This window comes from Cadophora gregata (genome assembly GCF_030347475.1).
Source record: "Cadophora gregata isolate MNR1 chromosome Unknown scaffold_18, whole genome shotgun sequence".
Lineage (NCBI taxonomy): Eukaryota > Fungi > Ascomycota > Leotiomycetes > Helotiales > Ploettnerulaceae > Cadophora > Cadophora gregata.
In genome coordinates, this window is record NW_026695941.1 from 1407510 (window position 1) to 1434709 (window position 27200).

The 27200-nt window shown below is 47.0% G+C and overlaps 8 protein-coding genes across 8 annotated transcripts; 6 read left to right on the top strand and 2 right to left on the bottom strand.

Annotated features, from left to right (window-relative positions):
- Window positions 1-3896: 3896 nt before the first annotated feature.
- ONS95_006857 (uncharacterized protein) lies at window positions 3897-7315 on the top strand. Its single transcript, XM_058500340.1, has 3 exons — window positions 3897-5610; window positions 5694-6475; window positions 6533-7315. Exons 1-3 carry the CDS (start codon window positions 5459-5461, stop codon window positions 7075-7077), a joined length of 1479 nt encoding a protein of 492 aa, XP_058350176.1. The 5' UTR covers window positions 3897-5458; the 3' UTR covers window positions 7078-7315.
- Window positions 7316-7924: 609 nt separating this feature from the next.
- ONS95_006858 (uncharacterized protein) lies at window positions 7925-9798 on the top strand (the record flags this gene model as incomplete). Its single annotated transcript, XM_058500341.1, has 2 exons — window positions 7925-8785; window positions 8881-9798. Exons 1-2 carry the CDS (start codon window positions 8015-8017, stop codon window positions 9796-9798), a joined length of 1689 nt encoding a protein of 562 aa, XP_058350177.1. The 5' UTR covers window positions 7925-8014.
- Window positions 9799-11379: 1581 nt separating this feature from the next.
- On the top strand, window positions 11380-13186 carry ONS95_006859 (uncharacterized protein; the record flags this gene model as incomplete). Its single annotated transcript, XM_058500342.1, has 2 exons — window positions 11380-11403; window positions 11459-13186. The coding sequence occupies 2 exons, from the start codon at window positions 11380-11382 to the stop codon at window positions 13184-13186; spliced, it is 1752 nt and encodes a 583-aa protein (XP_058350178.1).
- A 359-nt stretch (window positions 13187-13545) lies between these two features.
- Window positions 13546-14076, top strand: ONS95_006860 (uncharacterized protein; the record flags this gene model as incomplete). The annotated part of the gene is made up of 1 exon (XM_058500343.1): window positions 13546-14076. The coding sequence occupies one exon, from the start codon at window positions 13546-13548 to the stop codon at window positions 14074-14076; it is 531 nt and encodes a 176-aa protein (XP_058350179.1).
- Window positions 14077-16506: 2430 nt separating this feature from the next.
- ONS95_006861 (uncharacterized protein) lies at window positions 16507-18227 on the bottom strand (the record flags this gene model as incomplete). The annotated part of the gene is made up of 4 exons (XM_058500344.1): window positions 16507-17251; window positions 17328-17359; window positions 17410-17922; window positions 17975-18227. The coding sequence occupies 4 exons, from the start codon at window positions 18225-18227 to the stop codon at window positions 16727-16729; spliced, it is 1323 nt and encodes a 440-aa protein (XP_058350180.1). The 3' UTR covers window positions 16507-16726.
- Window positions 18228-20607: 2380 nt separating this feature from the next.
- Window positions 20608-22427, top strand: SEO1_4 (MFS transporter (Seo1); the record flags this gene model as incomplete). Its single annotated transcript, XM_058500345.1, has 4 exons — window positions 20608-20942; window positions 21009-21259; window positions 21324-21499; window positions 21554-22427. The coding sequence occupies exons 1-4, from the start codon at window positions 20789-20791 to the stop codon at window positions 22425-22427; spliced, it is 1455 nt and encodes a 484-aa protein (XP_058350181.1). The 5' UTR covers window positions 20608-20788.
- Window positions 22428-22689: 262 nt separating this feature from the next.
- ONS95_006863 (uncharacterized protein) lies at window positions 22690-24471 on the bottom strand (the record flags this gene model as incomplete). Its single annotated transcript, XM_058500346.1, has 4 exons — window positions 22690-23045; window positions 23102-23999; window positions 24177-24215; window positions 24268-24471. The coding sequence occupies 4 exons, from the start codon at window positions 24469-24471 to the stop codon at window positions 22690-22692; spliced, it is 1497 nt and encodes a 498-aa protein (XP_058350182.1).
- Window positions 24472-24886: 415 nt separating this feature from the next.
- On the top strand, window positions 24887-26923 carry ONS95_006864 (uncharacterized protein; the record flags this gene model as incomplete). Its single annotated transcript, XM_058500347.1, has 6 exons — window positions 24887-25221; window positions 25276-25464; window positions 25518-25539; window positions 25599-25710; window positions 25766-26062; window positions 26146-26923. Exons 1-6 carry the CDS (start codon window positions 25213-25215, stop codon window positions 26921-26923), a joined length of 1407 nt encoding a protein of 468 aa, XP_058350183.1. The 5' UTR covers window positions 24887-25212.
- Between the last annotated feature and the right edge of the window lie 277 nt (window positions 26924-27200).

A 27200-nucleotide genomic window follows, 5' to 3' on the forward strand; every position in this document is an offset into this window, starting at 1 on the left:
GAGGTTTTCCAATCTTCTGGCTTGCCACCAGGGCCTTGGTCACGTTCGGCGAAGTTCGACATGTTTTGGGTAACACTCGAGTATACTTTTTCGAAATCAACAGAAAGGTCGTTCAGCTTCTTGTCAAATTCTAGTACGATTTCGTAGGGGAGATTATCCATATCCGAGCCCGTGTCCCAGGCTGCGTCGACCAGTTCCCGGAAAACTGTTGCGAAGCGAATGCGGAATAGGAAGAATGTCATCTCGGTTGGTTTTTCGGACGGGACGGCGTAGGAACTGGGACCTAGGGGTGTGATATAGTCGTCGTCGACGTTGGTGGGGTAGTCGACATTCATTTGTTTGGGATGTATCATATACGAGCCACACTGGGCGCCGCTCATGAAAGAGAGCATCCTGAATCATTTAGTGAGAGAATTTGAGATTTGTGTAGTTGTAGTTGTAGTTACCAGTCAGTAGAGGCAATATGCCACCATAACCTTCGCTTGACCTCCAAGTCCACATGGTCCACCGTTGTGTCTTCTCGCAGTTTCTTGTTCCTGGAGGTGTCCAGGGTATGCAGCGACATTGTTCTAGCAGTATGCATGATTGTCACAGAAAGTGTTCGTAGCGTTGCGATGGCCCCAATGTTAGCCATCATATGTCCTGCAATGAGGATGAGCGCTGAGAGTGTTTCCACAGTAGGATGAGCCAGACAATTGGCGGCGGATAGAGCTTCTTGTGCCAACTTCGTCCAACGACGTGAATAATTCATAGCTTCCGAAGACTTGAAGTACAAGCCTGATGAGGGGCTACAGAAATATGCACTCAGTGCAAATATTGTGGCAATTAGGGACAAGTGTCCAAAATCTGGCATCTCACCCATGTCGATCTTCGTGTACAAAGTATCGAACAACCTCCGGACAGTTGGCTTATGTATGAGGTGGTAAATCCAATTTACGTGGTTGAGATAGTATTCCAACAGAATCTCGCCCTGACGCCGCGACGGTAACAACGCCGGTAGGTTGTTGTTGAATGCTGGAGCCATTCTGGGTCTGGTGAGTGAGAAGATGAAAGAGCCAAAACTCTCAATTAGTTCTGCGTCTAGTTTTGACACATCCTGCAATGTTAGATAGCGGATATATTAAGCGCTCTACTACACTTACATCTGCACCTGAAGGTGTATGCTCCAATGCATCGGTTTCTGCCCAGGAAACAGTTTTCGTGAGTCCAGTGTCGTGTAGAGGGAGGTCATCCTTGGTATAGGCTAGACATTCTGTCAGTAGACGAAAGAGGACAACACATCAAAGTCTCCAAGTAGTCTCGCAATGAGAAAGACCAAGAAAACAATGACTGACAACGAAGTGGTTCAGATTGCTTGCTGGTAGGCGACGATTCCAGAGACGTTTTCCGCGTCAACAACTCTTCGAGTTTCCGTACCCGAGCATTCAATTCATCGATATTCTGGCTGCACACCTCCATATCAGCACCATGGAACCCCACCAGACAAGGCTCAACGTCAACATACCTTGTTCCAAGGTTCGGTTGTTCAGCCGATGTTCGACTCTGAATAGAATGTCCATCTACCATTCCCTTTTATCAGTACTATATCACTGCATCCACGTAAGAGAATTAACGCACCAACAGCCGACGAACAAGTCAACTTTCTCGCTTTACAATTCGAGCACGGCGCTCCTCGATCACACTTCAACTTCTTTCTCCGACAGAAGAGACAAGACACTGGATCTTGGCGCCGAAAGGCCTTTTCACGACCACTTTCAAGGTCTGACGATGCTGAGTGCTTCATGTTGAAGATTTTCTGAATAGATTTCTGATTCGATGCGAGAGTTGATGAAGATGATCTGTAATCGACGTAAATCTCCATGGTGTAGATCGAGGTTCGCGGTCCGGATGTTCCGCGGAAGGTCCGCCCCACATGTCACGTTTCGCCTCTCCAACGGCTGCAGGCTTGAAGGAACTTCACCTGGGCAAGGATGGAACATCAGCTCATCCAATTTCGTCACTATGTTGAAGGCAAGGGCGTACCAGTCCATGAATGACATTCGTCTGAAGTCAGTGGAGAAGGGGAGTGTTCCCTTTCAATTTTAGGCCTTTTCAAGTTCTCTGCATATTCTGGCAGCAAGATATCAACGATGCATAAATTCTGCTCTGTCTCTCGTTATCAAGATCAGTTCTTTCTACCATAAATCAATTATCCACCAAATGAGCTTCTGGTTGGTTCTCTTAAAGATGTATTTCGAGGAAATCAGAAACCCGGGATGCAATTCTCACAAAGTCGGACGCCTTTGCGACGAAGAACACGCAGATGCGTTTCCAGGTTAGCATCACCAAGCAGAGGAAATCAGCATTATTCATTCGAAATACAATGGAATTCTCTTATTCCATAGCCTGAACATCGCATACTGGTAGTTTCCCAACGTTCGCTCAAGGCTCGTTCAGATTTTTCTTCACCATGTTCGGCTTCGTCGCTCTCCTAATGCTTTCAGTGTCTTCCTATTCCTACAAAACCACGTAGCAGAGCTACTCTCCGACAACTGTATCTTTATATTTTATGGCTAAGGATCGTTCAAAGTAGGTATGTTTAGTCGTGCTCGTCGTGGGATATCTGAATGATAAGTTACATTCGGTCTTCGGGTGTGCCTGACTGCTCCTTTCCCTGTCTCCCTGTCAACAGCACTTCGAGGCTTCCCCCGCCCAGAATAACTGGACAACGAGAAGATCATACTTGAATCATGGTCGACCACCATGGTCTTTTACTTCTTCATACCCTTCCTCTGCAACCAAACAATACTTCCAGCTTCTACCTTGCGCCTGCTCTCCTTCTGGGTCTTCGGACTTGTAACTTTTTCGCAGTGCTATTTGATCCCTCGTACATACACAATATTCCAGACCAAAGTAAAGCTCACTCACAGAGGTCTTATCGGCTCACCAATGAACGGCCAGATCCTCTTCATGGTGACAGTAAGTTGGCCTTTCGCTTATTTTTGGCTTGGCTATTCATGCTCCTTCGGTTATTGGATCTGGCGATTGCTAAATTGAACATTGTTTCCGAGCTCCTCTGGTGAGTCGCAAATCTCAGAAATTCTTCATGGGTTTCACATGTAGAGGTATCGAACTGAGTTGAGGTGCAGTGATTACATCGAAATGCCTGGAAAGGAGATACTGCGACTTGATGCGTTGTGAGGCCAGCCCAGTTTCCATAGACCCGCGGACGATGAACATAGGCCGTGGAGATCCCTCTCCAAGAGATCCGCGGAGAACTGTACGACAAGGAAAGGTGGTTGTGTGATACGTACTAGAAAGGGTGGCGTGGAGGGTCCTGACGGCCAAGCGGACACCACTGGGATCTGTATCGACAACAGCATTACAGTTCTACTAGAACGAAAGATAAATAGTTTGATAATATGATCCATTTCCTGATGTCCTAATTTTTCTCGGAGGAGTACTCAAATCTGAGTTCTCTCCACGCTTGATGTAAAGTTCTCTTCGATTTTCTCTCTGCGAGGATCAACAATCAAGGTCATCAATGATTTGCATCGACTCTCATTCTAGCTATTTCTTCTCATATCTGCTTCTCTCTCAGTTCATACTTGAAGCGCAGTACTGTCCCAAGACCTTAAAGTAGCCGTGTACAAGATTCCTTTCGGTAAATCTCAATCCAAGGTGATGCATAGAAGTGGAGTTGGGAGACAAAATTTCCTATCTGGATGATAAGACGTTGCGTAGAGCTGAATCCGCGGAGATATGTCAGTCGATCCAATGAGATTATATCTCCTGGCTCAGTAGAGACCTTCCTTTCTTGCTATCAAATGTCGACGATAGGAGCTAGCACAGTTGAATACCTTTTGATAATAAGAGCAGCTTTTCTTAAAGATTTGCATGAAAGACCATCATGGAATTTGTTTCTTTCTATTGTGCAGGAGGTTGAAGAACTCGCTTAAAAATCCACTTTGTTGTGCTGTCTTGCATGTCCTGAATATCACGTTTCAAAAGATGTCACGTGAATTTGTGCTTAATCGCCTTTCCAGGGCTCAAATAAGCCAGGGCTTCCATTAAATGAACCAAAATTACTTCTAGAAATTCAATTGCACTAAATAATTTAACGAGATGCCCAAGAATGGCATTTTGACCTTATCCTCAAGTAACATTCCTGGCTCTGGACTTCATCTCCTCGGCCGTCGAGTACACAACACCTCTGTATCTTTATCAGTTCCCAATTGCAGCCCTACCCATAAATTCCAATTTCTTATCGCAGAATTCCAAAGATCCGCGGGAATCATTCCATATTTAAATACCATAGCTATCCCCTATCTCTTATCGACGCACGTGATTTCGAAATTGACATCTCCGCTCTTTCTCCGCGCAACGACATTTCAAGATAAACAGTCGCCAAGCGCCAAGTATGACTTCTTTTCCCACGCTCTCCCTTGCACTGGCGAGACTACTGGCTTTCCACCAGACCCAGATAATGGAAGTCTTGCAGGCACGGCTAGGTAAGCCTCCCGTCCTTGGCCATGGGCTATCTCACGGGATAGCCAACTGAGCGAACAAGCGTTATCTCGGGGCGTGGGAATGAGACCGTGGGGCGATGGCTGGGTTGCATTTGTCTCTCCTTTCTGCTGTTGAGTACGGGAGCAAGTAACTCCTATCTCTCTGTACTCTGCACATTCCTCAGGCTGTTTCAGTAGTCAGCCTATTGCGACGGCGACATCTCTAATCCGAGGATCTGGGTACGGGTAGTTCCTGTTTATGCAGTGACACTGAGACCATCCAAAAGACCCAAATCCATGCTGTACGTCCCTTTCAGCACCACATCACGTCCCTTACCTTCTCCCCCATCCACGGCATATCTAGATCTCCGTGGACTCGATCGGGGAATTCTCGTCTCTTTATACTGGAGCAAGCAAATGCCATGTCATCCCGCGCTGCTCCAGTGAGTACCGGTCCGAGACGCACATGCTAGAACTCGGCCCTTGCAGGGAATCCCCTGTGGATACTCCACTGGAGGACCCGGAAGTTTAACAATAGGGCAGCCAGAATCTAGGTTCCAGCCCAATTATTGCCCACGGAGAAGGAAATATCACGGTCCAAGAGCGACTGCGCAGCGCAGAGATAAGGAATTGCGCTGGCTCATGCGAATGTTTCCCAGGAGATGAATGATCGTCTTCGTCCATACTGAACCTCCCCGCACTCAAGATTGTCGATTGTAGATCTATATATGGGAAGGTTGCTCTCGTTGTGGTTTTCTGTTTCGTGCAACTCAAGTTCAACTCGGTCAACTAGTCTCTCGCCTCGCCTGTCCCGACCCGACTCGCTTCACATCGGGACCTGGGAATTTTCCGACTGGACTCGCCAATTTTCTTCAGCCTCACCTCTTTAGGTTTGAGTCTTATCTCACCTCGCATCTTGAGGGTTACATCGACACTCACGCTCCTGTGTCGTGTCAACGAAAACACTCACAATGCCTTTCAAGATCTCCCATCTCTGGGTGACTCCTGAAGTCAACCCTTTGAATGGAAAGGCGCGATCGATCCCCGTGCTCAACCCAATCAACAAATATGGTCGCACGTTCTTCTTCTCCTGGTCCGGCTTTCTCGTGGCTTTCCTCTCATGGTACGTTCTTTATTCACTGCCTTGCTTCAGCACTCCCCCTTCCTCCCCCATAACAAGATCAAGATCAAGTCTAACATCAACAGGTATGCCTTCCCACCGCTACTCACCCTCACCATCCGCAAGGATCTCCACATGTCGCAGAACGAATATGCCAACTCCAATATCATGGGTTTAACTGGTACTCTTGTCATCCGTCTGATCGCCGGTCCTCTCTGCGATCGATTTGGTCCTCGCTATGTTTTCGTCGGCTGCTTGCTTGCAGGCGCACTCCCCACAGCCATGGCTGGTCTCGTGACTTCTCCAACCGGCATCATCGTGCTCCGCTTCTTCATCGGTGTCCTTGGTGCCTCTTTCGTCCCTTGTCAAGTTTGGTCTACCGGGTTCTTCGATAAGAATGTCGTCGGTACATCGAACGCTTTGGCTGGCGGATGGGGTAACTCCGGTGGTGGAATTACGTACTTCGTTATGCCCGCTATCTTCGATTCGCTTGTGAAGGATCGTGGACTCACCCCTCACGTCGCATGGAGAGTGGCTTTCATTGTCCCGTTCATTATCATCACTGCTATCGCCATGGGTATCCTTTTCACAGGCGAAGATTGCCCAGCCGGAAAATGGGAGAACAGACATCAGATGCTCGACGCCGTTGTCGTCGTTCCTTCATCTCACAACTCCATCATGGAAAAGTCTGCCGATTCCACTGTCAAGTCTGACAAAGAAAAGGCTGATCCTGAAGCCGTCATCAATCGCTCTGCTGTCGATACTGCTGAAGGCGAAGTCGTCGTTGCTCCTACCCTGAAAGAAGGTCTCGCCGTCGTTTTCTCTCTTCAAACACTTGCCTTGGCCGCTCCCTACGCATGCTCGTTCGGTAAGTTCTCCTCTCTCTCAAACACCAGCGCACTCGACACAGACTAACATTCCACAGGCGGTGAACTTGCCATCAACTCCATCATCGGCTCCTACTACCTCAAGAACTTCCCCCATCTCGGCCAAACAGGCTCCGGCCGCTGGGCAGCCATGTTCGGTCTCCTCAACGTATTCTTCCGTCCCCTCGGTGGTGTTGTTGCCGACATTATCTACAAGTACACTGGCTCCGTCTGGGGAAAGAAGATGTGGATTGTCTTCTGCGGTGTCACAATGGGCTGCTTCGAACTCGCGATCGGCCTCCTCAACCCTCACCATGAATCCACCATGTTCGGTCTCGTCGCCGGTCTTGCTGTATTTATGGATGCTGCGAACGGTGCCAACTTCGCGGTTGTTCCACATGTACATCCGTTTGCTAATGGTATCCTGAGTGGTATAATTGGCGCGACGGGCAATTTCGGCGGTATCATTTTTGCAATTATCTTCCGCTACCATGGAAAAGATTATGCGAAGGTTATCTGGATTATTGGGTCAATTTCGATTGGCGTTAATTTGGCGGTGGGATGGATTAGACCAGTTCCTAAGAACCAGATTGGTGGACGATAGAATGGTTATCATCATAGCGAGTTCTGCTTTTATGTTTATTGTTTTGTTGAGCGAGCGCGTTGGGAGAGGATTGCGATCAGGATAGATTGGTTGCACTGTTATTGAAGTGATAGAGGAGTGATGGGCTGGACGATACCAAAATGATGCGACGTAATGCGAGATCAAGGAAAAGAAAGAGCAAAAGACTTGTTTGATTCTTGTGAACATAAATTCTAGACCATACCAATCAAATTCAGACTTAAATATGAAATGTTTTCGAACTTGTACCGAGATGAATGAGCATTTGGACTTACCTGATTATATTTCCTCTGCTCAACGCTCTCCTGCTGCCCCAACCGAATGATGCCTGCCATTTTAATCGAATATCCAGAGTGCTCGAAAATCTCAGCGGTTGGACAGTGCACCAAGTAGTCCTTGGAAGCATTGCATTTGGTGGACGTATGAACTGTCCGTTCTCAAGTGAGTGACAAGACATATATCACGTGCCGACCGCTGGACGAGACCCGACATACTGGTACCTATCTTCGGTCTCGCCCCTTACACATGCCATACTAATACTACTAACACTACCAAAACCATCATTAATTCTTAGTGTTCTTCAATTTATTCCAGAAGTCGTCACTAGTCATTCTAGTCTGTAGGCCAAACCCCCAAGCTGGGCGGGTTATATGCCTATAGGTAGCTAATACCAGTAACAAACACTTAAGCGAACCACGCTATAGAGTCTAAACTCTGGGACCGACTCACTAGACCTGTGTTCTGCAGCAAACATACCACAATTATGGCAAGAATAGGTCCCTCGCTTTACTACTTGGACCGCGTAGTGGAATTGTAATTTGGACTGCAAGATGAGTATATCCTTGGGGCTGTTTCCCACTGATGGGTTTCTTTTTCTTCTTCACCCAAAATTCGAATATCACAGTTCTCGCACTCTTTCATGAGTCTTATATCCTCTTTCCATCCACATACTCAAGAGACCTCAAAGCCAACAGTATATCATATTCAACTCACCCAAACCACTACGGCATCCTCCAGACAGATGGAGACTACGCTGCGCAGCATGGTGGTTCCTGACCATGTCATGAAGAACTCCAATGACTTGGGTCGATTCTTCATTCAACGAGAACAGGAAAACACCTATATCTATCATGCTCGAAGATCTATTCTCACCATGACCAGAACCCGATCTGATAGCTGTCCACCTTCCTTCCACACGGGTCCATCCGCCCACTATATCCCAACCCCAGCCGAGCGCGCAACACCAATGGATAGAACCACTCTCGACAAGCTCCCCAATGCCACTCGCGCAATCTGTGGCGCCGAAAAAGGCTCCACTGTCCTCCTCCCACCCCTAAAAGCACCAACCAAGCCCTCAACCCCACTCAAAGGCCCCATCCCCATGCCGAGACGGATGTCCCTCCCAGCCGATGCTCGTTTCGATGTTTTGAAGGAGCCAACCAACTTCAAGGAATTGCATGGCATAGTTAATAAACTCGCTGCTAATCTCACCGGCGACAATCTCTTCCGTCTCGCTCATCTGCTTAAAAAGCTCAATGAGCAGGACATGGACAATGCTGCCTTGTTTAAGCTCCACGATGAATGGGAGAAGTATGCGGAAAGGGCTATAGCCGAGACGACAAAGATCGTGAAAGATAAGGATGACCAGGTTCGGCATGCACAGCTCCAGACCACCGTTCTTCAGAATTCTGTAAGTACACATCCCTTCACCCCCTCACCTTCCCAGGAATCCTTCTATCTTACTGTAGAAAGAAATAATCCAATGGAAAGACTAATACATCCCAGGTTGCCGGCGACATAGTGAACCCAAACAAGCCATGGCAGCGTAAAGAAATCTTCGATGCCGTTGCTCAAAACGCTACTCTCGTCGTCGAGAACGAGAAATATCGCAGGCGAATTCACCAGCTCGAAGACGAAGTCCAACAGTTGAGAGACGAGAATGAATCCATGAGACAACAGCAGGAAAGAAGTGTCGCCGCTGACATGGAGGCGAGAGCCAGAATCGGCAGACAGAACCAATCACGCCTAGCCAAACAGCAGAACACCAACGCGGCCGAACAAAGAAAGCTGAACGACAGGATCGCTGAACTTGAAGGTCAAAATCAAGCTTTGAGCTCTCATGTCACTGAAACCCAAAGCCAGAACAATGATCTGAAAGGTCAGCTTGATGGCGAACGTGTAGCAGCCAAGCAACTCCAGGAGGATAATGAGAACCTGGCCAAAGCCTATCATGAAAAGGAACAAGCGCTCGAGAAGAAGATCGAAGACCTCGAGTCGACAACAAATGAGCAGAAAACCACCATCTCTTCCCTCCGAGATGAAGTCGAACTCTCCTCCTCTCGAACACTTCAACTTCAAAAAGAGCTCGACACCGCCACCGCCTTGATCGCTTCCCTCGAAACCACTCTCGAACAAACAAAAGCTGAAGTCGAGAAGTCGGTAACAGACTCTAAGCAATATAAGGAGTTGCAACGCAGGTACAGCGATACCCGGACGGACCACAATGACCTCAAACAGAAGCATCAGAATATTAAGTCTGAATTGACTTCAGAGAGAAAGAAGTTTGAGGCCAAGAAGAAGGATCTGGAGAGGAAGAATAAAAATCTGAGCAATCAGGTCAAAACTCTCAGGGCAAGTAGAGGAGGCAAGAAGGGCGGGAAGGATGAGAAGCAAGAGCTGGAGGTAAAGGAGATCAGCGAGTAGAGCGCCGCGCCCTCCTCGAGTGCGAACTCGGCGTGGGATGGAGGAGAAAGGGTGACTAATATTGCTGTCCACATATCTTCTGTTGGGTCGATTCGAAGACTGGATATCTTTCCTGACTTCCTCTGGGAATGTACTCGCTTGCAGATGTCTAAGATATCGCATTTTGGCGATGACTTGGTCGCCGACAGCGCCCTCGCCCCAGGATTTCAGTCTTTGGGATTGTCACCGACGAGTACTTTCTGATGATTTGTTTTTGTTTCAGTTGTTTGATTTTTGTAATTAGAAAAGGCATAACAGACCAAAAAAAATGGACCCGTAGAAATTAATATTTATATTGCAATCTCGAAGTTGAAGAGTGATATGATGCTCTCCCTTGTGTACATGTGGACGCTGAAAGCATGAGTTGTAGGGTGCGTACGTCCTTCGTTACGAAGTTAGCGGAGGTCGCCTGGAAATACAGTGCTTATCGGCGTTGGTATTAAGTGGCTGTTTGAGGCACGTCTGGAACACTAAAACGAATGTCTTAAGAAGTTATTTGAACAACACACAATTGTCTAAATAAGAGATCGTCTTTAGAGTACACTCAAACATAGCTATTCTTCACTTCTGTCAAGTTTTGATTCAGTTGTGTTAGAGAAAGAACGAGGTTTCTGTGGTTCTTTCAGGTTACGGGATCGCCAAAATCGGCCCATAACACCGACGCCGATAGAGTGCGAATCTCTAAGCAGCGGAGCGGGAGCACGACGTAGCACCCAGCCAGCCAGTGCAGTAGGATGTGGCCCCTGAAAGGGCAGATTCTCCTGCGGGGATCTTCTTGGGGAAGCGACTCAAGAAAGCAATCTTGTTATTTAATCGCAAGCATCTTATCAATCTTGTAATAAGTTCTGATGCTCGCAGGCGCTGGAAAGCCGGCTCTTTATTGACTAATTTTAGCGAGGTCTTAGGCTCCCACACAACAAAGGACTGCTTGATCACTTGAAAGGCAACAAAGAAGTTCAGGATATAAATGGTTCGTAGCCTCATGCGCATTTAGAACATTAGATCTTATTGAAACTTGCTCTCCTATAAAAATGTTTTTCGTTTCCATTGTCGAGATTTATAATTCTGATGCGTGAAGTCCTTGCGCGGGTAAGGTGACCTCAGGGCACCATTAATTAACAGCTCTGCGCCTTGATGTCTTGAAAATAGGAAAATGACCCCTCAATTTCACATAAACATAGATTTGTGCTCTGTGAATAGTAATATTTGATGTATTTGGAGGTACATTTCATTTGCCCCATGCTCTCAACCTCGCCAAGCATCGTCAAAATAGCTGATTTGTGCGTGGCACCTATGTCATCCCAACATCAAGTTTTGGCGCACCAAACTAGGGCGTCGCCGGTGCCGTTATTCTAGCGGCACTCACAATGTTTCTCGAATATCATTTTTCCAACCATCACTTATCAGCATCAGCACAATTTTGGTGGAAATAGAGAGAAGGATCTACGTCGAAATGCTCTGACCAAGACACCCAAGGAAGGAGAAGCACTTCGAGTCGCAACCGTAACATCTTAAGAACCTCTTTGATCTGGAGAAATAGATATGACTACTTCAACTGGTTATCCGGTAAGATTTCGTTATGCTTCAATAATGGAGCGTCAATAAAATTAACATTCTGCAGCCTCTGCCGGATTCCCCCCCGCTATCAGCGGGCCAACCTGACGAAGTCAAATCTTTTCTTCCTCAATCAAGTTCTACGAATGAGAGAGGCTCTACCGACCAAGCTTTGGAGCATTTAGGACATATCGGTGACGGCGATGCTACGAACCAAGCTCCAAGCCTTGAAGATGAACATGCAAATGAGGCGGCCTTCCCAACAGAGCCTCTGGTCGTCAATGGAGGAATGGAGATATATGAAGCCTCAAGATCAGTGAGACGTCAAAGCGTTTTCGAACAATCACAAGATAATAGCGGCTTTTCTGTGGCGGGTTTGGGGTCCAACGTACTTGTTGCGCCAGCCATGGTGAGGAGTCACGGTTTCTATGGCTTTCCCAACCAGCAGCAGCAGCATTGCGCGAGTTATCAACAACACGCCATGCAATATCAGCAGCCATACTGCCACCCGATGGCACTCAACACCCTGTCGGATTCTTCAATCAATTATCATTACGCCAATGAGCTTAATAGACGAGATTGTCAGCTACATGAAGTTCAGCGGGACAACCATCACCTTCGTGAACAGCTCGAAGTCTCGAACTCTGGAATGGCAGCCCAGATGGCCGAAAACGAACAATTGAGGATATCTAATCAACAACTCATCGCCCGCAAAGAGGTTTTGGAGGTTGACAATGGTTCTATGAAAGACCAAATTAAAGAACTATCAGTCGAGAAGGAAAAGCTCGAGAGCTCTGTCGCTGGAAAAGACACCGTCATCGACACTTTATCCAATTCTGATCGGCAGAAGACAGAGCAGCTTCAAGAGCTATCGACCGAGAACGAAAAATTGATAGACCTTCTCCGTCGAAAGGATGCAGTCATCATGGAACAAGGGGAGACCAACCACCAGCAAGAAGAGAAAATCGACAGTCTAAGCGGTGCAAACACTGATCTACAAGAGAGAGTCAGGTACTTAAACCTGCAAGCTGAAGCTGGAGATGCAGTGAATCACATACTGCAGATCTCACGCAGTGAGGCAACTAAAAACCTTGAGGGTGCTATGCAGACCTGCAGTATGTTGAGTGCCGAGCTTATCCAGAGACAAACCACGATCCATGAACTCCAAAGGCGTCTCAACACCGAAAAGACTCAACACGACGGAGCTATTCTCCAGGTCGAAAAGCTCATGGATGAAAATGCAAAATTGACAAATGAACTCAAGGACATTGCCTCAGCGCTGGAAACAACTATGCGAGCAGCTAGAGAAGAGAGCAAGAGAGATAATTTGAGGACACAGGAAATCAGGACGAACGTCCACAAACTGATTACCAGACTAGATGAGACGTCAAAAGCTCTTGATGCTGCCACCAGTCGAAACAAAGCCATGGAGCAGGAAATTGAAGAGCTTTTGGCAAAGTCCGACAAGAAGTCTAAGGAGAATGAGTCTCGATCTAAGCGTCAGGCTCGTCTGAATGCTATAGCGATGAACGAAACGCTTTCTAAAGAACTTGAGGAGCAGAAAGACATAAATCAGGCTGTAGAGACGGAGAAGAACCAATGGCAACGGAAGTTTGAGCAGTTGAGTGCCGAGGTATCTTCTCCTGACAGACAGACATGTCTATACAACATGGGAATGTTTCTCACAATTCTCGTTGTCTTTTTTCTCGCAGCTGGAATTCTGGCGGCTTGGTTGTCTGGTTTTGACGGAGTTTTCAGAATGCTGGCCATGCAACTTCTCTCACATCATCCATAAGCAATAGAACTTAGTAACGGCTCAGTAGTATAGTAATAATAATATTGACGCTTTTTGAACGAAGTCAAAGACTCAGCTGTCACATGATCTGTTCGCTTCAAAAATGTCTACCTGAAGGAGCTAACTCTGGTCCTACTTTTTATACTGGACACTAGCTGGCAATTAGTTAGTAGGCCTCCCATTTAAATGACCCACACTTTATTTTTATTTCAGTCCAGAAAGACACACAAGTGGTACTTAATCAAAACCCAATTTCCTTCCAACATTTCTCTTCGTTCTCTTTCACAAATAAAATTAAGCAATTGTTCAAATCTTGCAGCAAACTTAAAGCTACAACAGACAACATGAGAACTCTAACAATGGAAAAGAGAGCAGAGATGATACGCGATCTCGTTCTATCATCCCAACCCCCACGAACTGCCGACTCGCACACAAAACAACCAAGATCACCTCCGACTGCCTCTGATGATCACTCTCCATCGAAGAAAAAGAGAAAAATTGAACAAACCACCAACACACCCAATGTTACCGCCTCAATGGCTCGAGTCCCAGCATACGTGATGACTTACCATCAATCGCTGCACCTCTTGAGTTCCCAGAGAGCTGCATTGGATATGTCTTCGCAGCTGATTATGGACTTGCTCGAGACTGCCATTGATTATAGGGATCAGAAGGAAGAACTATCTGAGAGATGCCGTGAAATCGCGTGGAAGCAGTACGATGCTCAGGAGAGAAGCGAGCAAAGTATGAAAAAGAAGGTGCGAGGGCTAGAGGAAGAGTTGAAGACGGAGAAACTCATGTCGACGGCTTTTATGTTTGTTGCGGTCGTTGCGCTTGTTCTGATGCTGTGGTCGTATAACTCGAGTTCGATGGTTGTTAGATGCGGTTAGTGGGAGGCTTCAGTAAACTTTCTTCATGTCTGAAGTCGAGGCTTGCGTACTTGGGATGGGCAGCATATTCTTCCTCTGCTTTGTGATTAGCAATTGGAAGTATTGGCAATGCGCCCAGTAATTGGATTTATTTCTCTGTATCTCTATCATCGCATCTTGGCCCATACCAAAGATGGTGTGTATGTGAAGTATCGGCAACTCGCCCCAATTAAAACCCAATTCAATTAACAATCCGCAGTCCGTCCTATGTTTTGTATGCCAGATGTAGACCAGTATGCTAGTGATTCAAATATCCTGCGCAACATTGAAGCTACTTAAGAGGCTTACCATCTCGGAGACAGGAAGGAATGGTCGTTGCTGATCAATAGTGTTGAGCTCTACGATTGGAAACTCAACGACCTCGTCACCCGGATACTTGCGCTTCTTGCCTCTCTTCTTGTCCAACTTAGAGACACTTTTGATCTTGGTGAAGTTGCCCTTGATACCACTGAGCCTCTCATATTATTTGAAGAAAGGGTAGCCATACTTGTTGTACAACTCTGGAGTGACGGGTGTTTCGGGTGCCTTAATCCCAAGGATGGCTTCAAATGTGGAAGCGTTGAGGAGCTGGACGTTGAACATGATGATGTTGTTCTGGTCCCAATCGTCTGCTGCTACAGGATCCTTGACAATGGTTTGTTTGACCAATCCGCCCGGCGCAATTGCCATCTCAGCCTCCTTGATGCATGTGTCCTTCGGCCTGGGTATGCTAGTACACTCCTCGGTTTTCTTCTTCTGCAGTTGCGGTGACATAACAGGTGGGGATGGTTGGTCTTCGATGGAGCCACCACCTCGAAGGAGACAGACCAGGTGTAAGGTGGCATCCTAAGTTGTCAACGATCTCATCCATCGGTATTGCCAACAACACTTACCGAATGAATACCATAGCTGAGAAGAGATCGATTTGCTGGAAACTGTTAGCGATTAAGCAGTTTCATCTGACTGCGAAAACCACTCACTGTCTCCAAGCTGTTTGCCACGGAAAATAAGTCGAAATTGATCTGTCAGTAACCCTTCCTTATTTTGAATCATAGACTTCAAGGCTTCCACTGTAATGGACAGCTCCACATTCTCGAAGGCGAATGTGGAGCCAGTGAGGGTTTTGACATAGAGGACATTCAGCTTACGGCGGGTAGGCATAATCTCGAATTGTAGACCGGCAGTAGAATCTTTGCCAGTGACCTGAGCTTCAACCGAATAACCCGAGCCAACTGGAGTGGCAACGAACTGCATAACCTTGCCGTCATGGGATGCAATTCCGTCAATCCACCGCTGACGATACATACTGTCACCGGATATGATATAATCTTGCACTGATTTTCCTTCTGAAATCTGCATTTTGCGACGCAGCAATGTTGCGAGACCCTCTAATTGGGGTTCTCCAGATACAACGTTGACTCCGCCTGCGTATATCTTGATAGCAAAGGGTCTGCGGGAGCGAAAGTTGATCCACATTGCCTCACGCTCTAAAATCGGTTTGTAAGTCACCTTTCTCAAAAGTCCAGATGTAAGTAGGATGCAAACTGAAATGTGGTTACCAACCATAAATCGGAACGAATAATCCTCCCTTCGCAGTCATGGTCTTCGGAAGCAAATCCTTGTACTCCTTGACAGAGTAAAGAGGGAAGACACCGCAGTCAGGTGGAAGATCATAAGATAAATCATTGTCTGGAACCCGAATAGTACGGTGGAGCGTGATTTCGAGCTTGTCGGTGTAGCCGTACGTGACTCGAATGACTTTGTGACTAGTTGAGGAGACCATGGGCTCATGGAGTGAGACTTTGAGCTCCTCGCTCAGCCTAACTGCAACCATATTGACGATTTCTAAATACCCAAAGGTTAATTGGTGTTCGGTAGTCTTGGAGGTAAGGTGAACAGGAGATCGTATTGTAGAAAATCCGAGGTGAGGTCAGCGTAAGACCAGCGACTTGTATGATCTGTGAGATGTTGACTGCCGATGCTGGCGGAAGCATTGGCCTAGCTTTTAGTCAATTAAGAAGTGTTTTGTGATAGATTGTGGTGCAGTGAAGACGAGTTTTGCGTGAGTTGCGGTGGAGGAAAGAAGATGAAGCAGGCCTGGCACTGTACCGAAGCTTTTGTAGATGGTAAGCGAGTAACGTCACTTCTCCTTGCTAAAAGAAGTTTATTTCATAGCTTGAATAGGCAGTTGATAATTCAAACGTTCTTTCTTTGTTCAGATCGTATTAGCTGCTTCGAATGAATTGCTCGTGTGAGATCGGTGGAAAAGACTTGGCCCAGCATATTCCGGAGCCTGAAGAAAGTGGTCGGAGAAGCTCTTAAAGTCTTAAGCACATAGAGAATGGAGACTTCTACATTCACAAAGCAACGAATAGTAACTGCTTCTAAGTTGGGATTGTTCAAGACTAAATGATCAGCCAGAGCAGAGAGAAGTCCTCTTCAATTTGAAATCCTAACAACATCGCCTAGTTGAATGAATGGAAAGAGCAAGAACCACAGAGCTAAGTATAGAATCATTTCGCAAATCAGCCCTGTAGAACTTTTGTAGTCCACACTAGCCCTTTGTCCAAGGTCCCTTTCAAGCCGCCAGAACCCATGATTGTGGAAGCTCTTTGAAGAATGTATTTGAGAATCAAAGATCGGTTGCCACCCGAACTTTCTTCAACTTCTCAACTCTTCTGGAAACAGGAATGAACGTCTGGTAGTCTTTGGAGACCGGTACTATTCTAGTTAAAATCTTATCTTCCTGCTTGTGGAGTGCGATCTGAAACCGGTTCTCCTTATCCAGTTCTCCAACGCTCTTTAGACCTTCAAATTTTCCATGAATGCCTGTGGGTTCTTCATAAATGGAGAAGTATGGAAATCCAGTCTTGGCATATGTAGCAGCTGTGATTGGAGTTGGCGGTGGCTTCAGGCCGGTGAAGCTTTCGAAGACTGCTGAATTGATGAGCTGGACATTGGCAATGATGCTGTTCTCGGTATCCCAATCTTCGGCTGGAAAGATATCCTCAGCGATTGATTGTTTGATAAGTCCTCCAGCTGCGATACTCATTGTCGTTACGGGGTTGCGCTCTTTTGGGTATCCTCGTGCTCCAGCTCCACAGCTATTGGAATAGCCTCCTCCTATTTGAACGGGAAGAGCCTCGATGACATCACCCTGGTACAGTATCAGTCAAACGCTTGGAGAAGTAGAGATATTGTGGTTCTTGACGAGCCCAGAGAGTCCAACTTACACTCGGCATCTCCAAAGATTCACAAGTATCCTCTACATGAAGTTAGTCAGCGAATCGACATGTCATACACCAAGAATCTTACCTTCTCGAATGCTAGATCTATCATACAAGAATCTCACACGTTCATAAGCCTTCTGCTCAGTCTGGCAATAAGATCTCATGACTTTGCTGAGCGGGGTCGATGGCTTGAGGATGTAATAGACAAAGCTGCCAGGTGCCAAGTCTGTCGAGCCAACCACCTTGATCTTGATTCGACTGTGGCCGTGATTCTTTAACGGGACAACCTCAAGTTGCAATCCAGCAAAAGACTCTGTTCCTGTCATCTGCGCTTCAACTGAGTACCCGGAGCCCATTGGAGTGGCAACAAACTGTCTGACAGAGCCATCATGTGTTGCAACTCCGTCAAGCCATCTTTGAGGTCCTGCTACGACGTAGTCTTGGATTGACTTTCCTTGAGACAACTTCGTCTTTTGGCGGATGATTGTTCCTATGTTCTCTTTGACTGGCTCTCCTGAAACAGCATTGATACCACCTACGTAGACCATGACTGCGAAGGGATGCGATGCTTCGAAATACATCCACATAGCTTCTCTTTCTAACGTTGTGTCAGTAGAGCGCTAACGAGTGAAAGGGGTACGAAAACCTACGGTAGATTGGAAGGAAGCAGCCGCCTTTGGCAACGACATCCGCAGGAAGGGTCTTCTCGAACTTGCGAACAGAGTACAGCGGAAAAGGACTGTGGTCTGGTGGAAGTCCATAGGAGGATCCATTGTCTGGGACACGAACTGTACGGTGGAAGCTGATCTCGAGGAAAGCATTCGGGTCGCCGTACTCGAAGCGGAGTGCGCTGTGAGGTACGCCGTCGATCTTACGGCTCTCAGTCTCTAGGGTGACCTCCATCTTGTGTCAGGAGATTTGGTGGACTGGGATCGAAGGAGAAGCTCGAGTTCAAGCTTCAAGGATGACTTTCAATCTGGAGTATCGCCTCAAGAAGAAGACTATGGAGGTGGAAAGGCGTCCGTGCGTAAGATGGCAAGGAGAAGGCGAGTTTAGCTCATCGTTTTCAGGCTGCTGAGGTAAAACAAGCTATTCACTGAAATTATGCACATAGATACCTCATATTTGGTTTGGACGTTACCTAGGTATGATATGGTTAGAAGAGAAAAATCAAGGTGAATACGGCATCGTTCAAGGAAATTATGGAACTCTTGAACCGCCTCCGAATTGCTTGAGCTCTGAGACTTCGTATCAAGTGGACGAAACCAAGGATAACGTTGAGAAGTCATTGCGGACAGAGTACCACGAAGTTCACCTCTGCGGTCTGTAGGTAGTGTGTAGTAAATGGAACTTAAAAGACGAACACTTCCATATCTGGCAGACTATGCGCGATTATCCGCACAGTAGGCCAGCGACGACTTCAAAGATGATTCATACCAACAAAGACAAATTCTTAGTCCACCACGAGATCTTCTCGTCGTTTCAAATCATTTCCCAGGCATCGCTGTCATGAGCAGCGGTTCTCAACTTGCTGGCATTCATATCCAGATTACGTGAGACGAAGTTGCGCCTCTCTTTCGTTCCCTTCGTACTAATATCCGCCGCCACTCCAGCTTCTTGTGTACGGCCAGTTAGTCACGAAACAGATTCTTTGTCCTTGACCGGTTCTTCTTAGTAGTGATCCTGGTATTGATATCCAAGCTCATGATAGGTATTTTTGGTGATAGGAGTAAGAGTTGCTGGCATTACAGTGATTGTTGTGGAATTCGGAACATTCAGCAGATGCATCTTTACAAAGAAGGTACTATTGGTATCCCCGTCCTGAGAAGGTGTATCATCTCCGATTCACACCAAACGTGGCTCAACAAAGGTGTGTTGAAACTTATGTTGGACGGCACATGGAGCTCGATGTTGACCATTGATGCGGTTGGTGAGGAAGAAAGACACTCAAAAAAATCAGAAAAAGTATTCTAGAAGACCTTTCAGTTCATAAATGCGAATATTCTTGTTTCTCTGGTCCCGCTCCTCTTCAATTTCTACGTCAAGAACGGTACATTCTGCATTTCAGCCAGCCACTGTGTCCGTGCCGACGAGGTAGATGTCACCTTTGCTCTCTTCTATGCTCTCCCTATCCAACGGAAACTGGCAGGAGATTATCTGGGTACCTTTGAATTGACAATAATTACGGAACAAAAATTCCAATAGGCAGCATGTACTTGTTCTAAACCTGATGGATTCTCTAGTCATACGATCACGGATGGTAAATTCCAAGACTCTGATTCCTCGGACATAAGGGATAATTTCGGATGAAAGATCTCCAATGCCTTCCAGAGAAGCAGGTTGGGGATCGAAAAGAAACGGGTAGCTATCAAAGTCACCGTAATACCCATGAACTTTCCATTCGAAATCTGTACTCTTTTGATACCTTTCGACCCTGGTGGGACATCAAAGGAAATTCAAACGCTAGCTGCAGGTACCCGGAAGACACCAGATGATGTATCGACGTACACCTTAAACCTTCACGATTCTAATTATACGAAACTTCTGATCCTTTGAGTTGAGAGAAAGCTTACAGGTAAGTGCTGCAAAGACGTACCTAGGTATGTGGAAGTTTGGGATCGATACACGTGACATCATTTCCACAGAAGGTTAAAGCGCCTTCAGATGAACATCGAGTCTGTCTATGAGAGATTCTTGTCATAAATCCTCCCAGTACTGAGATGTGCAGCCTTCGACCTTGAAACCTCAGGTTCCAATCGGATGTCACGTGCATAACCCCCTAATGGAGGTAAATAGGAAGAATAACGTATTTTCATCGGAGACTACACCTCGAAGTAAGTAAACAAGGCAAATTGAATTAACATTCATCAATAACGGACAATCAAAAGCTTGAGCCCCCATTCTTGCGAGACGAGACTTCAACGCCAAGACGTGTTGAAAGAAAACGTTCGTCAATACTCGCTAAGATTCGTCATCGGAAAACATCCCCAAAACATTGGCCAACATCCCAACAACCATTCAGTCGGGGTCCACAAGTTCAAGTTGCCCGTCAAATACCGCTCGTATGTAGGCAAGTCTTCTTTATCAGTTTGTTAGTATGCGGATAACATGCGTTTTTGCGGAGAACCGATGGTGCAACACTGGATCTGAAGCACGAGTAGCTAAACCACGGGCCGCTTCTGACTCCACTTCAACCTTCTCTGCTGGGTCCGCCCTATCAGAATTATGGAATGTCAAGAATCATAAGGATCTTGACTTCGGATTCATTGCCACGCGACGAGAAGGCGGGATTCTTGGTGAGGTTCTCGAGAATACTGCGGTGCCCAGACGCAGGCCCGATTACTCGTGGTTCAGGTCTATCAAATTCATTTCAGACTTCCTACTTATACATCAAGCTGTATCCCACTTTACACATGGAAATTTAGTCCGCATTTCTCTCTGCAACATTCTCAGCTTGCCTCACGATGCACGCACAACGTCAAGGTCGTGCGCCATGGCACTGGTACGCCAAAGACGACAGCCCAGAGGAGAGAAGGCTTATTCAAAAGCTTGATCTGCTCATCGTGCCGTATGCCGTTGTTGCTTATTGGATCAAATACATCGATCAATCCAACCTGAGTAAGAACGATGCCTCTTCCGCATATGTCCCCGATCGTCGTTTCAACAATTGCTAAGTGAACATAGACAATGCCTACGTTTCCGGAATGCAAGAAGATCTCGGCTTCCACAAAAATCAACTCGTCAACCTGCAATCCATGTATGTCGCAGGAGCAGTTATCGGCCAGCTTCCCTTCACCTTTCTCTTTCCGATGTTTCCCATGAACTGGACGATCCCTGCCCTGGAACTCGGATGGGGAATTTTCACGTTGTTGCAATATCGTACCCAAGGATTCGGAGAGTTGATGGCTTATCGTTTCTTTGTTGGTATCTTCGAGGTAAATACAGCCTTTACCCTTTGCCTACTTATTGTGATTCTGACACTGACTTGCTCAACTGAAGGCTGCATTCTTCCCTGGTGTTCACTACGTCCTCGGGGCCTGGTACCGAGGCGATGAGTTGGGCCGTCGAGGCGGTGTATTCTACGTCGGGCAAATGCTGGGAACGCTCACAGCTGGCATGATCCAGAGTGGTGCGACTAAGAATCTCGAAGGAGTCCGCGGTCTCGCAGGATGGAGGTAAAACATCATCCCTATTCATGTCTCACGAGCTGTTTCTAACTCTACCTCCAGATGGATGTTTATCATTTCCGCATTAATGACCTTTCCCGTCGCCATAGCCGGCGTTTTCATCTGGCCCGGTACCCCCGCTAAACCCAATAAACTGTTCCTCTCCGAGCGAGAACTCTCCCTTGCGATATCCCGCCTTCAAAAAACCAAAGCCGACGTTGACGAGCGTATCAAGAAAACTCGACTCCAACTGCTCAAAGAGATCTTCACAGACTGGAAAGTTTACGTACTGACCTTCTGGGCTGTATTATTCTGGAACTCGGGCTCAACTTCCTATGGTGGATATCTCCTGTGGTTGAAATCACTAAAACGATTTTCAACGCCAAAGGTCACTCAGCTTGGGACAACTGCTCCTGCGCTGGGAATCTTCTTCGTGCTGTTTGTCAATTTCTCGTCGGATTTGATTTGGGGACCAAGTGGTGCTATCACATTCGCGCACACTTGGCATTTCACCGCCATGGTTATCCTTGCCGTTTGGGATGTTCCTGAAGCGGCCAAATGGTTCGCTTTCAACAGCACATATACCCAAGTGGCCATGTCTTCCGTCCTGTATGGATGGGCAAATGACATTCTTCGCCATGATAGCACACAACGCAGTGTTATAATCGTTTTCATGAATCTATTTGCTCAGAGCACAACGGCGTGGACTGGGATTCTGGTGTTTCCTACTGTGGAGGCTCCGAGGTTCTTGAAGGGTTTTGCTTTCTGTGCGACGAATAGTTTTGTGCTGATTGCGTTTACCTGGTTGGTTATCCGACCATTGTCGAGGAGGGAGGAGAGGAAATTCTTGGCTGCTGGGAGTGAGGAGGAGATTCAAAGTGAGAGGAGTGTGGATGAGAGTGCGGAGAGTGTTTCGGTTACTCCGAAGAAGTTGTGAAATGAGTTCAAGAATGGCGAACATAATCTTTCGAGACAAAAAGCAGATGGAGGTATTGGGATATCCAATAATAGAGTGATCAAAAACCTGTTAATTCTGAATCTCGTCAGTCCATGATTTCCTGTCACTGCTTGGTATGTTTATTATTTATACATATAGACTTGTCTAAACCTTCATGCTACTCTGCAGCTACTGACTTTTTCCATGCTTTAATTGCATGCGTAAATCCTTATTTCTCCCAACACCCACTGATAAATCACGACTACTCAACCACCCCGCCTCGCTTCACAAACCCCCGCCCAAATACCTTTCTCTCCTCAAAGACCTTGACATCGTCATCAGCAAAAACCTCACCCTTCCGCTCAGACTTAATCCTAAGCCTCCGAATCCTCCTTACATCCCACTCAACATTTCTCGTCAACCACCAAGTCCACACATTAGCGAGCCAACCAGCACCAATCGCACTAGCGCATATCGCAAAAGGTACTTTGTACCCATTGTGCGCATACTTGGACTGGAAAAGTTGTGGACCGATTACACCACCGACTTGTCCTACGCAGGATTGGAAAGCGAGTGTGAATGCTGTGCCTGTTGTCCCGGCCAGGGTAGATGATCGCCCTAGAAAATCGAATGTCAGCTAGTGCTCAGAAATATGTGAGTTCTAGGATACTTACATGGCCAAAAAGGGATGAAGTACACCGAATAAAACATCGTTCCAAATACACAGGCAATGTACACTGCATACTTATTTCTTGTTGCGGCGAGCGTAATGAAGAAGCCCAATGCCCCACCACAAATCCACATCACGAATGCCGGTCTCGTAATAAAAGCCCTCTTCAGAAACCAGCCTGCAAAGATAATTGCAAGAACCGAAGCAGCAGCAGGTGGAATATTCAACAACTGGTTTCTTGGCAGACCTGCGAAACCAAGACTCGTTGTCACGCTGGGAAGTTGCCAGCTGAGGCCATACCCTCCGAGATTCAGTAGAATCTGAGACAGCATGAATGAGTACGTTCGTGGGTCGAGAAGAGAAGCGATGATCTCCTTGCGACTGAAGGCGGCATCCTCTGTCTTTGGTGCATTCTCCGAAAGTCGCACTTCAAGGTATTCTTGCTCTCGAGGCGTCAACCATTTGTTGCTTCGTGGACTTTTCGGATAATCTGGTAGCACAGCAAAGACCACTAACGAGAACAGAATCGTCATGATCCCCTCAAGAAGATACACCCATTGCCAGGCACTCATGCCGCCAAGCCCATACATATAGGAGATTCCATATGCGAGGACGGATCCTACGATGCCGGAGCAGTTCTGCAACCCGAACATCCACATGATGGGTTTGCCCATCTCGTCACTTCGATACCATGAGCAGAGCTGTGCTGCAAGACCGGGAAACATGCCGGCTTCCATCATGCCGAGGAAGAAGCGAGCTGTGTAGAGACCGTGTTTGTCTTTCACGGCGGCGTGGCAGGCGAGAACGATGCCCCATGAGAGCATGATTCGGAATTGCCAGTTGCGGGGTGAGAATCTCTTGAGTAAAAGATTGCTGGGAACTTCGAATACGATGTATGCGATCTATTTAACGTTAGTACAGGTCTTGAATACTTGTAAACGAATATGCCATGGGATGGAAGGGGAGTAGTAGGTAGTAGCAACGGCGTTCTCAACACTCACGAAGTAAATCGATTGCACCCAATTATATTAATCTCCAGTCATTTTCAATTGAGCCATAATATTCGTAGGTTTTCCAACCTGCAGTACCTTCACGGCAGCGGCGTTCGTGTAGTCGATCTACCCCTTTCGTTAGCTGGCGACACTCCAACCAGCACTTCTTGCGACCTACATTCTTGATAATGTACATCAACACTATCAACAACAGAAATCGATGGTCGACCTTTCTTCTGATGGCTTTATCCTCCTCCGGACTAAAAGTCGACAGGAACGCTCTTCGATCAGCTTCTGCATCGCTGTGGGTGCTATTCGAGCCCGACTGAGGAACCTCAACTTTCGCTGAGACCTCCTCGGTCTTGAGCACATCTGTAGCCATTATTCGATAAAATGTGCTCAAATAGAAATTAAAATCCGAATAGAATCTTTAATTACCTAGAAATATCTCTGGGAACTGTCAAGTGACAGCAGCTTTCCAAACCAGCGACATCAGGCTATTTATGCCAAAATTTGACTTTTTCGTCTCAAATATGGGCATCCACCCCAAGATCGACATCAATAATCCTGATTCAGTTTTTGATATCCCACTTATGCAAAGACGTTGACATTTCGACACGCCCAGGCGATATCTCGATGGTGCTCATAATCCGCCAAGAGCACGCAATTACGGGTATCGTAAGCAAGATCGCGCGGAAATGGGCATCTTGGAATTGTTCGACATTCATAGACGATAGGAAGTATAAAATAAGCTCTTTTATTATTCCTGAAAAAATACTGCACTGTATTTCGGAGGATTGATTTTTTGTTTGTTTTGTTTAGTCTGCAGGGATTCTCGAGATGCCGAAACGAACTACTCGCTCGTCAGATCCGGCTTCGTCGCCACAGCCGAAGAGACTTCAGACTTCAGCACCGGCTACGACGCCAATTAAGGATGGAGTCGTCAATGAGTCGAAGACATCGAAGGCACCTGAAGTTGGGAAAATTGGACATCAGAATGGAACGGAAGCTCAAAATGGTAGGCCAAAGAAGCAAATCCTGCTCAACGCATTCGACATGTCGACTGTTGGCCATTTGAGTCCTGGACAATGGAAGGTACTCATATTTCTCTTTCTGTAACACGATGAGAAAAGTAACATCTCCTATAAGACAAAATATTTGGGTTTTGGACTTACAAGCGGAGTAGAACCCAGAAGATCGCTCGGCAACGAAACGTGACCTGAAATACTGGATCGACCTTGCCAAAATTCTCGAGCGTGGAAACATCAACGCTCTTTTCCTAGCTGATACATATGGAGGTTATGATACATACGAAGGCAGTTTAGATAACTGTATTCGTCGAGCTGCGCAGTGGCCTATGACTGATCCAACAATTGTAAGTCACGAGTTCCCACTTCAATTGATGAGTTTGACGCTGATGATATGTAGCCGATCAGCGCTATGGCAGCAGGTAAGTCTAGATAACAGTAAAGAGCATTTCAAAAAGAAGAGCGACTGATATGTTTTCAGTTACGAAGAATCTAGCATTCGGAATTACAGCCAGCACGACATTTGAACCTCCTTTCCTCCTCGCTAAGCGCTTCTCAACACTCGACCACTTAACAAACGGAAGAATCGGCTGGTACGTTCCTCCTGTGTCTTAAAACAAACCAAAACCACCATCTAATTACCCTCAGGAACATCGTCACCTCCTGGAAGAAAGCAGCATTCAAAGCCATCGGCATCAGCTCACCCATCGAGCATGACGAGCGTTATCGCCAAGCAGACGAATATCTCCGAGTTCTGTATAAACTCTGGGAAGGCTCGTGGAGCCGCGAGGCTCTCATAGAAGATAAGAAGAATGATGCCTACATTGATCCAGATCTCGTGAGGACGATTCATCATCACGGGAAGTACTTTGATTTGGAGAGCCGACATATTGTTGATCCATCGCCGCAACGAACGCCGTTCTTGTTCCAGGCGGGGACTTCCGCGTGAGTCTCTCTTGCGATTCTACCTGCGTACCGCGAGAGACTCGTAACTTGGAGACACTTATTGACATCTCCCTCCCCTTCAGAGCAGGCTCAGAATTCGCCTCCAAACACGCCGAAGCAATCTTCGTCACCGGGCACTCCCCCTCAGTCCTCGCCCCCAAAATCGCCAAAATCCGCTCCCTCGCCGCCTCCCAAGGCCGCGACCCCAAATCCATCAAATTCTTCTGCACATTCACACCCATTATCGGACGCACCGACGCCGAAGCCCACGCCAAGCTCGCCACGTACAAGAAATACGCATCCACGATCGGTGGGCTTGTGCTCGTCAGCGGGTGGACCGGTATCGATTTCTCGAAGCTGGAGATGGGGAAGACTATTACGGAGGAGGACTCGAAGGAGGCGCATAAGGTTACGAGTGCGCTGAGTGCGTTTACGACGACGAGTAAGGATGTGCCGGAGTGGACGCCCGAAGTCGTGGCGGAGATTGCGTCGATTGGTGGATTGGGGCCTGTGGGTGTGGGATCGCCGAGTACGGTTGCTGATGAGTTGGAGAGATGGGTGAGAGAAGCTGATGTTGATGGGTTTAATCTCGGCTATGTGACTACTCCTGGTACGTTTGAAGATGTTGTAGATCTGCTCGTACCCGAGCTCAGAAGGAGGGGTTTGTATCCGCGGGCTCCAGATGAGGATGCGGTGCCTTTGACGGCGAGAGAGAAAGTGTACGGCGCTGGACAGATGGAGTTGAGAAGTGATCATACCGGCAGTCGGTATAAGTATGAGGTCTATGTTGAGGACGAGCCTTATGACAAGGAGAAGGAAGCGAGGGAGCAAAAAGAGAAGCCAGTGCCGCTTGGGCCATGAAGCGGGACTTCTTGTATAGATGCAAATGGTTTTGTTCAAATCAAAGGACGTATAGATTCCTTGAATTCAGCTTGTAATCCATCGCATTCACGATGATTTTGATATTCGGTGGAAATTTTTTCTCGCAGCTGTTCCATCTAGGGACTCGTTTACAGCAGTCTCGCTTACCAAACACCAAACACCAAAACAACAAAAGTACCAACAAAAGCATCACCAGCCCCTCCACCTGCTTAAAACAACCCCTCCAAAAACCCAAAATAACAATCTAAACCCGTTC

Excerpts from the sequence above, each read along its gene's own strand:
- ONS95_006857 (XM_058500340.1), top strand. The coding sequence starts at position 5,459 with ATGCCTTTCAAGATCTCCCATCTCTGGGTGACTCCTGAAGTCAACCCT. Across the intron at positions 5,611-5,693 it reads CTCGTGGCTTTCCTCTCATG|GTATGCCTTCCCACCGCTAC; the intron begins GTACGTTCTTTA and ends TAACATCAACAG. Across the intron at positions 6,476-6,532 it reads TCCCTACGCATGCTCGTTCG|GCGGTGAACTTGCCATCAAC; the intron begins GTAAGTTCTCCT and ends AACATTCCACAG.